The sequence below is a fragment of the Ictalurus punctatus genome, chromosome 1 (assembly GCF_001660625.3).
Source record: "Ictalurus punctatus breed USDA103 chromosome 1, Coco_2.0, whole genome shotgun sequence".
Taxonomy (NCBI): domain Eukaryota; kingdom Metazoa; phylum Chordata; class Actinopteri; order Siluriformes; family Ictaluridae; genus Ictalurus; species Ictalurus punctatus.
This window is the reverse complement of record NC_030416.2, coordinates 16,769,068-16,784,067: the sequence shown is the minus strand read 5'-3', so window position 1 is coordinate 16,784,067 and position 15,000 is coordinate 16,769,068. Positions and strand designations below refer to the sequence as shown.

Sequence of the window (15,000 nt, the reverse complement as noted above, 5' to 3'; positions counted from 1 at the left end):
TGCTTTGCAATGAATGTCATGCTTTCATCAAGCTGTTGGATATCTATGTACAGTAGCTATACTGATAGAAGCCAAAACAATTCAGTTTATAATTAGAAACCGGTTGTCAAAATCTCCAAAGTGAAGTCAGAATGGAATCTTTAAATTTTCCCCCTTTTCATTTTTGGGAGTGAAATAATGCTATATATCCTTTTGAAATACTACTACTACTACTACTACTACTACTAATAATAATAATAATAATTCTTCAACATTTCATATAGTAGAAATTGTAACGGAAATTGGTTTTCCGAGGCCACCACACCTTCTGGTAGTTTTAATGTTTAAAGGGTCCATTAATGACATTTTAGTACGCCTGCACTACCACAGGTTACTGTATCTTTCTAAATAATTTTTATATAATTGGGTCAAATTGATCAACCGTTGGATTTTGTATCCCATCAAACACAAAAACGCACATTTTCACCAACATTTCCAATGAAGAGCTGCCTATGGACTAAACCGTGTACTCGCGGTGCTGAGGAAACCCATTTGCAGTTAAATAGGTTAAGATTATACGTTCATCACATGTCTCTCAGATTAAGTACAGATGTGAGATGTGAGCTCCACCATCTACAGGGGGTTGAGAAAGGTCAAAATCATTCTACTTAATGGGCAAAGATGGAAAGCAGCATAAACTTGGTGGTACTGGTGAAGACAGACTGACCTGGCAGCAATGTACAGCATGTGGTTTATGCGCAACATTCTCTGGAAGTCCAGACCGAGCCTCACCGTGTCATTATCCGACATGTTGCCCTGGAAACCAGGGTACAGGTAGGAGTCTGTAGAGCGAGAGATATATAGAGGTAGGGAAATTTAGAGAGAGAGAGAGAGAGAGAGAGAGAGAGAGAGAGAGAGAGAGAGAGAGAGAGAGAGAGAGAGAGAGAGAGAGAGAGAGAGAGAGAGAGAGAGAGAGAGAGAGAGAGAGAGAGAGAGAGAGAGAGCATGAGTGCAAGATTAAAAAGGCAGAACTAAGCGCTCTGAGGAGTAATCAATGGTTTTCAATAACAGCTATACCTGATATGTTTAGAACAAACAAGTAAAAGCTTTCATTCATGTAAGCCAAAACTAATTATACAAGATGTAAGTCTATAGTCTAAGATATTAATACTCATTCCACTCAGCAGAGCTTTATTAAAAATAATCCTCTTGAGAACACTCAGGCTCAAAGAAAAGCAATTCCTCATTCAGGATATCCTTTATTCATTATTTAACAGTGAGGTCTGAGAAAGCCTCAGGCCCTTCTGGGCAGAGTAAATTCAGTCTGCACGTCCAATCTGTCAGCGCAAAGTGATGACTTCATTTAGCCAGCAGTGCTGGGCTGTGAAAGGTGAGTTAGGGCCTTCTCAGCATCCCATTTTTGCACATGCCATTTACCATGCAAGGAAGCAGAACGCAATGTATCCTACACAGAAAACCTCAGCATTGTGTGATAACATTGTCACACGATGCTTTACTGATTTTTCCATTAACAATTCCAAGAGATACGGTACTGAGAAGTTTGGTTATGTATAATTTTAGCATATTGAAACTCCAAAGACAGGAATACTGCAGATGTAGGCAGTGGTGGGTTTGACTCCTTCAATGAAAAGGTACTGCATGGTATAACACGATGAGGGAAAAAAACAACTCGGGGTTTAAATGCAGCAGGACATTTCCTTCTCATGTTTGCACAGCAAACATCATCTGATCTCGGCACGCTCACCACTGATCACAGTACAGCCAGTATTCTCACTCTGGCACAAAAACATACAGGAAAAAAAAAACCCCACAAAGAAATCATTTAACCACTTCCCCCTGGACAATGTGTAGTTACATGGAGACTGTGGTTATCTAGGCTCCCTGCAGTGGCAGACATTTAAATCTGTACTTAAATATCCACTCTTCTATCTCATGACTCAGAGTTAAATCAGCAGTCTTGATTTTGTTTTTTTGTTTCTGTTTGTCAGAAGAGATTTTAAATAGCATGATTAAATGCGTGTTAAAAAAAAATAAAGAAGTGGCCTTAGACAGTCAATAGAATAAAAAGAGTCTAAATGTCAATTGTGTTAATCCTAGAAAGCCTAGAATATTCATTCAGACTTGTTAAATGAAGTGGATTATATTTACATTGTACTGAAGCCACTGTTGAGCCAGAAGAACAGAGTAAACTCTGAACTGGCCATCCATTATTCTCCGAGGCATTTCCAGGCTCAACTGAGAGCCAGCAAATAAAAAGGGTAAGTGGTACGTGTGAGGTAAAATGAGGATAAGAGGTGGTAAAATGCTTTGGAACTTAAATTGACTCAGAAGTGATGTTGAGTTGATGTTTTTCTTGCTGAACTAGTAAGATATTCTACAGTTGTTTCTCTGAGCAGCCTAAAATTATACCCAGCCAACTGGCTTTACAACTTGTATCCACCCAGTTAGGAAGTATGTATCAGGCATTTCATTTACCAAAAGGTTTGTGTATTAGTTTATAAACCTAGCTATCTGTCTAGTATTTCAATCACTTTCCGGTGCTATCTTCTTTCTCTTTCTTGTTTACTTACTCTAGTTTCAATACCTTCTTGTAGGTGCTAAGGTGTGGTTTATACTTCTGCAGCTGCATAGGTGTCTCCCTTCATAGGTGCATGTAACGTGAGCGTGTACACTACAGGGCACATATACCCAACCAGAACATACAGAGAATGTAAAGCAAAGAAGCCAAAAAAAAACAAACAAACAAAAAAAAAACCTTATACTGTAGGAATAATACTAGAAAACAGCATGGGTGTAATTTTGTTTTGAAAAGTGCTAGGGGAAACTATAAAGAAGTTTAAACCAAGTTCATTCACACCGAAAGCATTTCTGAAGCGTTTTCCCTCGTTGGTATTAAGCACATGTACTGAACCACAACACATGAACTTGATTATTGTTGATACCAACAATTCTAGCAATACCAATAATAATTTTTTATATATATATATATATATATATATATATATATATATATATATATATATATATATAAATTGTGCTGCCATAGCTTACAACACATACATACTTTCTCTTTACTGCTTGGCCACAACACCTTTAGTTTTCTGTAAATAAATTTGTGATACAATAATGTAATCATTATTGTTGATTAATGGGGTGTTGGGGGGGGTCCACTTGTACTGGTAATTTACAGCTGTTCGGATGCGAGAGTTTTATCAGAGGGAACATTACAGAAGTGAATAGCACTACTTGTGAAATTGTTTACGCTATATCACTTAAAAGAAAATTATTGATTCAATTTCAAATGCATTTGAGGCAATTGTGCTATTAATTCATGGATTAAAAAAAACCTGCAGAATAAGGGTCACATCACTTCAGCATATACCTCAGTGTTTACCTGAAGCTTCGCTGATGCACAGCATCAAGCTTGGCCATAAACCCCACTTTGTGCTGCAATGTAAATAGGCCCTTAGATGGTTAACTACATTGTCAGCGGCCACATTGACTTGACACTTAAAGCTAACTTGAGACCAAATCTTTCACCTAAGGCATGGGTATCAAACATGCAGCCTGCGGGCTGAGGCCGGCCCAATAAAAGGTTCTAATCCGAGCCCTCAACTGAATTGAAATATTAAAAAAAAGGCCTAGTCTCTATCAATTATGGAAATAATCTTATGAGCATAAACTAAACTACTGACAAAATGTTCCCGTTTCCAAAGGAAGGCTGGTTGTGTGCCCAGAATGAATCTTTCAGATTCAGATAACATTTAAGAGTTGTTGCTGTTTTATTCATCTACCAAACTGAATCTTCTGGTCCTGCCCACTTGACATTGGACCAAGTGTAATGTGGCCCATTACCTAAAATGAGTTCAATGTGACTGCAATGATTACTGTCAGTGTTGCGAACAGTGAAGTTTGTACTTTAATAGAGTATTTGTAATACTAAGAAGTCTACAAGATAGCGTATAAATGAATCACATGAAGACATTTTATTCACAATGTCACAGAGACTTCAATATTCTTAAATATTACTGGTGTAGGTCAGTAGATCAGTCGGTGGTTTTGTAATGCATTACTGTTGACTTCTATGTTATCACAGTGAAGCTAATATTTGCCTAAAGCCATGTCTCTCTGTGTTTCTTTAGCCAACATTATGTCAGGTCACTGATTACATAATGAATATGTGGCTCTAAAGGTTAACATTGAAATAACTGTACATGAAAATGTACATGCAATCTTGTTATTCATTAAAAAAAGTCTTCATATCTGTACTCTTAAACAAGGTCTTAGTAAAGTTTTAATCAAGCTAAAGCCAATTATTTCATGGTTAACCGGCATGTGTCTAAAGACCTACAGACCTGCTTTATCATCTTGTCCCTGTTAACATTGCAGGTGTGTGGATGAGTAATAGTAGACAGCCACAGCACCTTACGCAGTGACTAGTTTTCCTCTGTTTATCCTCGCAACCATCAAATTAATCAGGAGAGATGTCTGATATGCTTGCGGTAATATTCTTCCACCAGAGACGTCTCTAAATCACCGAAAGGTGTAAACAGCAGCTTTTAATTAGTGCATGCTTTTAGCAGGATCCCTGTACAGGTCAGAGAATTTGTATAAGTAATGGCTACCCCTGTGAGCCTGCAGCACACACACATGCACAAGCACTCGTATGCGTGCACGTGCACACACAGGTGCAAACAGCTGATAAATGGGCTTCATTACACGTGCGGTTTGCTTGAAGAGCTTTATTAGCCCCAGCTATGTTTGCCAGTGTCTCAGTGCTTCTGGGTCTTCTCTTCTTCCCTTCATGTATAGTAACCTGTAAGTTCCCTGGACCTCATTGCGTTTTATTGCTTAAAACAGATCATCTAGATTTTGTTATTTGTAGACACTCTCCACATGGACCTTTGATTTTTTTTGTGTTGTCCTCATCCCAAATATTCAGGGACTTCTAGCTTGAGATTTTATATGAGAGATATATGAGATATATTATATATGAGATTTTATTTTATTTTGAGATTAGCTATATTGCTCCTGACAGCTTAAGACTATCAAATTTCATTAGCTTAGACAATCGTGATGGCCGACTGTCAATATAAAACCACTGAACCATCGTCCTAACTACGAGTGTTCCTTACTCATCGATAAGCTGATATGTATGCTGTGACTGTGGATCAGCTATAACTGGAGCTCCTGGTTATTTATGTGTTTGGCGTGGGAACACTACCTACCTGCCAAGTGCTGATTGTTTGGCAAGCTGACCACTTTTAAGTGTTTGAGAACGTTTCACATATTCTCCGATTTATAGAACACAGGACATGAAATTCAATTCATCTTGTTTTGGCTACTTTCGACAAGAAAACTAGTAAATAGCACAGACCTTGCAAAAACAGTAAAGATGAAAGATCTAAAATAAAAAATAAAAACGTAAAACGCTGACAAAGGTGTATGTTTTATACAATCTAATATCTAATACATCTAACTCCAACTGAGTTGCACAACATTTTGAAAAACTGCCCACTTCTGAAAAGTACGTAATTAAATTATACAACCGTGTTTATGGTACAAAATCCAGAAAATCCTAAGAATGAGTTTTTAATACTCACACTCACTCCCAACTATGCTGATTGGCTCCAGGTCCTGGGGAAAGGGCGTGGCAACATTGGACAGCAGTAACAGGCCAGTGAGGCTAAGGGTCAGGGCCAGCAGGGGCCGCAACCCAAAAACCAACCGCATTTCAGCACCAACTACAGCGCTCAGACCCACAGCATGACCCACAGCGGACTTCCTTCCACCTGAAAGAAACACACAGAGAACATGAGATTAAAAAAACTGACCTAAACACCATGATAGAAAAGGCTGATATAGTATGTACTGCAGGACAGGAGATTGTATGGAGTCACCCACCACTTTAGATATATATAAAATGTGTGTGAAGAAGTAGGCGTATGCCATGGATGGCTTCGTTTTGTATATTGAGTAATGGTAGGTGCAACAGCATGACAATATGACACTCTGAGAGCGGTGCAGAAGATGATATATAATCTTCTCTGCATCAGTGAAATAAAGTTTAATTAGATGTCTGACAGGAGAGAATAAAAGATTGAAGAAGTGATTCTGCTCATTAAAAGTCCAGACAGAATACTCAAATACTCCCATATAATCAGATTGAAACCATCCACACATGTTGCAGGAGCTTCAACCTAGTAATCTACACTATACTTTTCTTTTGAAAGATAGTTTTTTCTTCTTCAGCAAGTTAAAACAAAACAAAACAAAACAGAAAAAAACCCCAGGAGTTAAACTGGTGGGAGTGCAGTGAAGTGGATCTCCCCAAGTGGGATGATCGTGGACAGTCTTATTTTGTAATGATCATATAATCGTAATAGAGGTCTTCATTTAAGGCAATCCTTAACTGTGGTATTTGATTATAAAAACAAAATGAGCTCATATCGCCTTATTATATGAAAAAAGGCTGTGTCCCAAATGATGTACTACACGCTATACACTTACACTATGCACTCCATCGTCTACTGCACGAAATTTAGAAAGGTAGTGTCATCTCAAATGGAAGACTAGTGGGTTTTTGCTAACCGGAAGTATAAGCCGCTTGATGTCAAACGCTCGGAATGCGACGCCGCTAGTCCATGAAAATGAATTTCACCGTACCAAGGTAACAATCAGTAAAATGAAGAAATTAATTTACTGAAGTTTTCACCCTCCTTTTTTTCCCCTGAGCAAATCTGTGCCAGCGTCAGCTCCTGGTAGCTCCGCTCTTCCGCTACGTAAGCAATGCTGTGACACACTTCGCTTTTTCGGTTGAATAAGTGCATCAACCGGGTACTTGAAGTGCACTTCTTGCTGCATTGTTAAACTACTACTTTGACAGAAAATCTTAGGAGAGGCTTTCCCATACACGACCATGTTTTTTTTTTCCAAGCTTAGTTTTTGATTCGGTGTCATTTGCAGAATGTCATCCTGAGTAAAGTGGAGGTTAGGGAGCCACCAGAGGCCCTCATGGCAGTGCATTGAGAAGTTTCATCCTGAGACTTGGCCCCATGAGGAGAACAGCTGTGATAACTGTTATCAGCCACAGCTTTGAGATCGCTTAAGAGATAACTTGGAGAAAGATAGCTCCGAGAAAAAGGGGTGCGAGACTACTGACCGAATGGACACCTGGCTCATTGACTCCAACACCTCAGTCTTTCATAGGTGACGTAACACAATTAACAACAAAGGCTGCTGGGATAGCACCTGTCTCTGCCAAATCTGACAAGGCCAGAAGGGACATATGAAAATCTCATTTTCAAACAGATTTAAAAAAAAAAAAAAAAGGCCAGGGGTGAAGAGAGATTCAAGTTATTAAAAAAAAAAAAAAAAAAAAAAAAAAAAAAGGCCCAGCTGTCTGATACAGCGTACATTTGAGCTGCATTTCCCTCCAGTTGGATTATTTATGAGTGACTGAGTGTTTGTGTCAGATGAAGATTGAGCTGAAATGCTAATGCTATGCCTTGTTTACTCTGCAGGCTAATTGGACAGCCAGACGGACAGCAGGAAGCTGCTCCTTAGTAAACAAACTACAGCTAACCTGCATGAAAGTGTCTTTAAAAAAAATGAAACATTTTCCTCTTTACATATTAATGACAGGCTGAAGATTTGGAAGGGAGAATAGGACAGGCTGAGATGCCAACTCTCATACAGAGATCGAATTGGATCACAGACTCGGTCAACACAATTATGCACTGTTATCAATATTCATACGTTCCACCCTCATTCACATTCCACAGCGAGGCAAGCATTTAGCAGCACGGTCAAATAATGATCGCATGGCTGTAAACTGAAAATGTGGATGTCTGCTGCTTTTATTTCATGAATTATCGTCAATGTTAGCATGCGCGTGCACACATACACACATTTACATACCCACCCATATACAAATACACATGCCTACAGATATTCCAATCTTGTCATGGTCATATACTAGGAGATACGCACTCAGTTTTGTTTACTTCTAGGAGAACGCATTTGCACATACTTGTATATAGCGTGACGGGCCGCTTTAACAAGTGATTGAGAGATATATATATATATATATATATATATATATATATATATATATATATATATATATATATATATATATATATATATATATATATATATATATACACATACACACACACACACACACACACACATACATACACACATATGCATATATACATACACACACACACAAATACATACATACTTACACACACGTACGTTTATTTTTTCCGTAATTTAATTCAAAAAGTGGAACTTTCATACATTCCATTTAATAGATTCGTTACACATAAACTGAAATATTTCAAGCCTTTTTTGTTTGAATCTTGATAATTACGGCATACAGCTCATGGAAATCCAGTATCTCAAAACATTACAATGAAGAATTTATAATACAGAAATGTCGACCTGAGAAGAGCTCTAATCAGATCAGATAATTAACTCAAAACACCTGTAAAGGTTTCCTGAGACTTTAATCTCTCAGTCTGATTCAGTACACAACCACAATCATGGGGAAGATGAAAGTAAATTTTGCATTTCATTTGGAAAGCAAGGTCCCAGAGTCTGGAGGAAGAGTGGAGAGGCACAGAATCCAAGGTGCTTGAATTCCAGTGTGAAGTTTCCACAGTCAGTGATGATTTGGGGTGTCATGTCATCTGCTGGTGTTGGTCCACTGTGTTTTCTCAAGTCGAGAGTCAGTGCAGCGTCTACCAGGAGATTTTAGAGCACTGCATGCTTCCATCTGCTGACGAGCGTTATGGAGATGCTGATTTCCTTTTCCAGCAGGACTTGGACTGCCCACAGTGCCAAAACTACTAGTAATTAGTTTGCTGACCATGGTATTACTGTGCTTGATTGGCCAGCCAACTCGCCTGACCTGAACCCCATTGAGAATCTATGAGAGACACCAGACCCAACAATACAGATGAGCTGAAGGCCGCTATCAAAGCAACCTGGGCTTCCATAACACCTCAGCAGTGCCACAGGCTGATTGCCTCCATGCCACGCTGCATTGATGCAGTAATTCATGCAAAAGGATCCCTGACCAAGTACTGAGTGCATAAATTAACATACTTTTCAGAAGGTCGACATTTATGTATTACAAATTCTGTATTTCCACAATATACACATATATATATATATATATATATATATATATATATATATATATATATATATATATATATATATATATATATATATACACATACATACACACACACACACACGTATAATTCGGTCAGTAAATATACATACTAATTTTGTTAGATCATCACAAGTCATTAAAACATTATCCTTTATGTCTGTCTTTTTTTTTTTTTTTTTAAATATATACCCAAGCTGAATTAAAACCCTGTTCTACAGTTTCAGCTAGCTAACATGCTTCACCCCAATTCTGTTATTTCAGCTGGAAAAAAATCCTGACACTGTGGGAATAATGTATTAAATATATTTGCATAAATATACAGTATCTGTCCTTACACATGCTTGGGCTTTTTACACTCAAATAATAACACTGTGTTTTTGGAAAGATACTCACAGTCTTTTCCAGCGGCCTAAAATATTACTGAATACTACTGAAATATATAAATCTGAGGTTAACGTCACTAAATAAATAAAACAAAACAAATATAACAAACCTTTTTTGTGCTTTTCCCCTCTTATAATTACCGGTAAAATATTTTTACAAGCTCAGAAAATCACTGATTCTGAGGTTATAAGAAAAGCATGTAAAGTATGAAGTATATAACTTACACACACATGCATTCTACACAAGCTATACACACACACATCCAGACCCCCTGCTTCAGCACAGACTAAAGGCTAATGAAAGGTTACAGGACACATTAAGCAAGGGCTGAGATGCTCTTTGTCAAGGATTTGCTTGTCACTTGCCTTATCAGACTAACAGTCTGGGCTCCGGGCTCTGCACTGACACATGGTACAAAATACATGCCCTTTCATGTTCTCTCACACACGTGCACACCACCGTTGCACAAAGCAGTAAGGACCATTCCACATGAACACAAACAAACAGCAATTATGCAGCACTGCCACATGCTCTACCACAATAATGTCTTTTTGTGAGCTATTTATTATTTATTATAGAGTACAGCAGACACACTGGTTCTGCTCCATCGCAATAACATCTTGTGATCAAAAGAGTGTGAGAATGAGAGAGGGAGAGAGTGTGTGTGAGAGAGAGAGAGAGAGAGAGAGAGAGAGAGAGAGAGAGAGAGAGAGAGAGAGAGAGAGAGACTTACCAACACTGCACTGGTAGTCATCAACAATATGACACTGATCTGAAAGATCTTAAGCAGATCAATGATTCAGCTTAATGCTAGATATTTGTTCATTTGTGGCGTTATATGTTGAAAATTGTGGCTTCATACAGGGAAAAATGTTACGTGAACAACGTCCTAAAATTTCCCATCAACTTTTTTTTAACCAAATGTCAAGTTCCCAAGTACTTCCCGGTACTTTCTATAACGTCAGCCTTTGCCGCAGAGCATTTCCACAGTCATTAATAGATACCCAATAAGGGCCCTCACTCAGCACTGGAGACTGATTCTAGCACTGATAGGCTCCAGAAGCTAGTGGACTTGTCACTTGGTTAATTAAATGACCTAAATGGATTTGGCCTTAATTACTTCCCCTCGCTGCTCACTCTCATGCCTCCATCACTACAGTCACTCTGAACAACTCCAGGCTCAGCTCAGTTAAATTCCTAATCGTGTCGGTGAGACATCCTGAGAAATCAAACATTTGGATTCAGGTTCAGTTTCATTTGTAAAGTCATGTGGATGTGATAAGCCATGCACTAAGATGAGGCCATGTACAACTCAAAGATTATTTAGATATGTTTACGTCCTTGTAGGCCAAAAGTTGGTGCACACCTGGCCTCCACACCCATATGTAGGCCTTCCTCAAACTGACTGTTGCCACACAGTTGGAAGCACACAATTGTATAGAATGTCTACATATGCTCTAACATTACAATTCCCTTCACTGGAACTAAGGGGCTCAAGCCTGTTTCAGCCAAGGTTGGAGTGGAAGAACTCGAGTATCCTGCACAGAGCCCTAACCTCAACCCCACTGAACACCTTTGGGATGAACTAGAACACTGTGCGCCCCAGGCCTCCTTAACCAACATCAGTGCCTGACCTCATTAATGCTCATGTGGCTGAACGGAAAAACCCCCACACCCCACTCCAAAATCTAGTGGAAATCCTTTCCAGAACAGTGGAGGTTATTATAATAGCAAAGGGGAAACTAAATCTGGAATGGAATGTTCAATAAGCAAATATGGGTGTGATGTCCAAAAACTTTTGTGCATATTGCACTTTTCTTGTTTAGTCTGACATTAAATCTTAAACTGCGAAGTGATTTACATAAAAATTTTCCCCTTGTTTAACACCTCCTGAAAGACACTAATTATCTCAAATCCTTAATGTCATTCAACAATTACTATACTACAAGTCTTACTGATCTTTTTCTAAATTCAGTAGCTGTAACTCTGCAACTGTCAGTAGGCAAAATGTGAGAAAAAAAAAAGTGCCCCCAGAAATGTACAAATTTTTACTCAAAAATAAAAATGCTGGAATCTAACTAACTTAGGCGTATAGACATAAACTGAACAAGTCTTACTAAAGTCCAGACATGGGGAAAAGAAAAAAAAATCACTCATATTGGAAATATGCAGGCAAAAATGGATGCCTCCTTTGACTCACAGCCATGAATGTGGGATCAATTAAAAGTTTACGCTTTCTATAAGCTACACAAATAAGTAATACAATATTTTAATGTGTCTTATTATTGCTGCTGATAACCGCAAACTCAAAGAGCTCAAAATTTAAATTTAAACTTGGTTGAAAGTGTTTTGGCACACCATGAGACCAAGACATGAGGCCACATCCTCCAAAGCAGGTCACAAAATGAACAGCAGAAGCAAAACAAGAAACCCAAAACTGTAAAACCCATACACCACAACACTATTATCACTAACAGAGGCTCTCCACACACACACACAGTCCCACATGTACTCCCCCAAAACAATCTGCTTGCTTGACTTGTACACCATGTCCTTGAAAAGTCTCACCAATCTGTAATCAGTCGGGATTTAAAAAACTGTTTGGCCAAATATGAGGCGCTGACAAGCTGACAGCTGTTGTTAGGGGAACAAGGCAAGCCCATGCAGTGGAGGATATCTGGGCATTAGCTGTTTAGAGTCTGAGGATAGAGAGCCTCCGGGGTTCTGGATTGATTATGTGACATTCATTTGGAAATGCCGAGGCTTGTGGCTGCACTTAGGCCGTCAGGTGTGTCTCTCTTGTCTGACACGTCCCTAGTTGTGCAGAGTAACTCCGATAACTGGAAAATGCCTGTGCTTTAACGCACACATGCGATCATCTTAAAGAGATCTACATCAGGCTAGTGTAACAACTCTGGCTTTGCTACACTGACTAAAACCACAAGGGCCACATTTAAATATGATGAGTATTATGACATTTCAGGAGAAGCGGCTATGATCTGATACTTCCATTATCTCTGGCTTGGGAGCAGAGCCTCCCTTCTCACATGCTTTGGGACCCTTGCCTGACTAGGTCCTCCTCTCTGCCCCCTTCGTATACATCACCACATTTAATGAAGGCATGTGTCCCAGGGCCCCCGTGTCATTTCAAACATGATTAGACACGTTAGTGCGTGAGCTCTCCACGGCCCATTACCCCCAAGCCACTGCGGCAAGGACCGGCTTGTAGCTGTGCCAATTAACAGGGCCACCTCTAGACTATCTGCGGGAAGACTGCACACTGTCGCAAGTGGCTTTCAGAAATTACCCCCCCCCAAACACTTCTAGTACCCCTGAGAAGCTTCTAGATCTTAAGGACAGATGAGAAGGGCTGTTCGACTAACAAATGGGAATAGTGCATATAAGCATCCAAAGAACTTTGTCTGAGGGGGGTTTACATTGCAAATTATCGCATCTTACTGCCACCGTTAAATCCTCACATGGAATGACTGCCTGGCAGATTGGACCTTTTTTTAATGACATTCCGAAGCCGATTAGCAAGCCCGAGGAACAGCTGGGCCGAGAAACCGAGGTGCAAATGAAGCACGAGTCTTTAAAAACAAGGCCGAAGTTATTTCCCTCCTCGAGCATGTGAATTGTATTAATGAAAATGTCAGAATCTAGAATACAGTCAGCTTCTAAGAAACAAACAACTCTATATATCGTGTCTTTGTGTATTTAATCCAGACCGTTAAGGAGCTCCAGGAAAAACAGGGGCAGGAGAGGTAGGCTATGATTCAGCTTTACAAAGGCAGTATTCTCTAATCAGAGTGTGCGGTTGTAACCTGCTGACGGTGGGTCAGTTCGTCAGCGTGCAGCCAGAGACTGATCCCATGATACCCATCACACAAGTCTCAAAGAATCATCAAATCAAAAGAACCCAACTGCCAGCAACACAGACACAAAGTCAGACATGGCTGTTCCTTTACACAGACCCAAGACTATGCCTCCATTTAATATGATCTCAGCTCAGGGACAGCTAAAATAAGCTATGGTGAACTGATTGGCCCTGCATTCTGGGTCTGTGGTAAACGCTGGTGGTGCGAACACCTGCTCAATGCTCTAAGCCATTTCGTTAACCATCTCACAGCCAAGACAGTCAGAAAACCTACTAATTAGATTTCAGTGGGTGCCCATTCTGCTGCTGGAGTACTAAATTAGAACTGGGATCTTGCAGCATTGGGCAATTATCTTCGAACGACCCCTACAGCTGCGAAAGAGAATGTGAAATTTCAGAAGTGTAACATCCCAGACACACAGAGTTTGAGGGCATTGCTAATTAAAAGCTTTTAAAATCACCACTTCAAGTTCAAACACATGCACACACACCTCATACATCCACACCCCAGAGCCTCTATTAGGCATTCTCAGATAAAAGAAAAATCTTTTTATACTACTTAAGAAGAGTTACTTAAGAGCTACTTGTGAAGAAATTCTGCAGGTTCAAGATTACTTGCTAAAACGGAACATCGGACTACATTGTTTGCCATGTATTAGAGAGTTTGTTTTTTTATGTCCCTGGAAATAGCAGTGTAAGAGCCGATAAAAGCAAGACTTTGGAAATGGTCAGAAACTGCAATAGCATGTTGAGACCGTGTGACTGACAGTAAGTTTACTTGTTGTAATGGATGTGCAGAGAGAATCAATTCAGCAGACAGACAGCATCCTTGGCCTCATTTGGGATTAGGAGCAAATAGATGGTGTCAGAATCATCATTGCTCTCTCTCTTCTCTATCAGGGCAGCGGCACAAGCATGAGCTCTAAATGAAGGCTTCTGTGCCATTCGCAATCTCTGTGTGTGTGTGTGTATGTGTGTGTGTGTGTGTGTCTGGTCTATAGCAGCGAGGTCACAGTCATCTTGCTATCGATGCCAGTCGGCTAAACCTACAGGGAGAGAAAGTATCCGCCACTGGCTCTGGGGTTTAGACAAACTGACGAGGAGGAGGAGGAAAAGGAGGAGAAAGGTCACTCAAGAGTCACTACAGCCCCTTCAAGCAGCTAGTCTTTTCTGGAATTCTGCAAGTATCCAAAAAAAAAAAATATCACTTGATGCTGTAAGAGGTGGGAGTGCCAATCTGAATTCTATTAAAGCTTTGCAGTCATGAAAAAGTGCTTAAATGAACCATTACAGTGCTTTCCACTCCGTATAATACTGTTATTGACACTTTCTCTCGACACAACAAGCCTTTTTTTAATGGAATGAAATATTCAGAGAGCTCTTGATATAGTCAAGGAGAGTGAAGCACTTGGGCACAAATACAGTACTTGGCCTGTTGCATGAGAAAAGCCCTGTAGCAAACTAGAGAACAAAAAAAAAAAAAAAAAAAAAAAAAAAATGTGTGTAAAGCCAGGTGCTGCATTTACAGTCATTTATTCAGTATATGCTT

At 39.5% G+C, this 15,000-nt stretch overlaps 1 protein-coding gene across 7 annotated transcripts in view; it reads right to left on the bottom strand.

Moving 5' to 3' along the window:
* Positions 1-15,000, bottom strand: part of sema6e (sema domain, transmembrane domain (TM), and cytoplasmic domain, (semaphorin) 6E) — a 147,078-nt gene that overhangs the window by 54,951 nt on the left and 77,127 nt on the right. For 6 of the 7 annotated variants that reach the window (XM_017473054.3, XM_017473044.3, XM_017473091.3 and 3 more), the window contains 2 exons: positions 5,604-5,792; positions 707-821 (listed from right to left, as the gene is read on the bottom strand). In XM_017473054.3, coding sequence (XP_017328543.1) covers positions 707-821; positions 5,604-5,733 — 245 coding nt within the window. In that variant the 5' untranslated portion in view covers positions 5,734-5,792. The remainder of the gene's footprint in view (positions 1-706; positions 822-5,603; positions 5,793-15,000) is intronic. The other variant, XM_017473081.3, reaches the window with a different exon arrangement.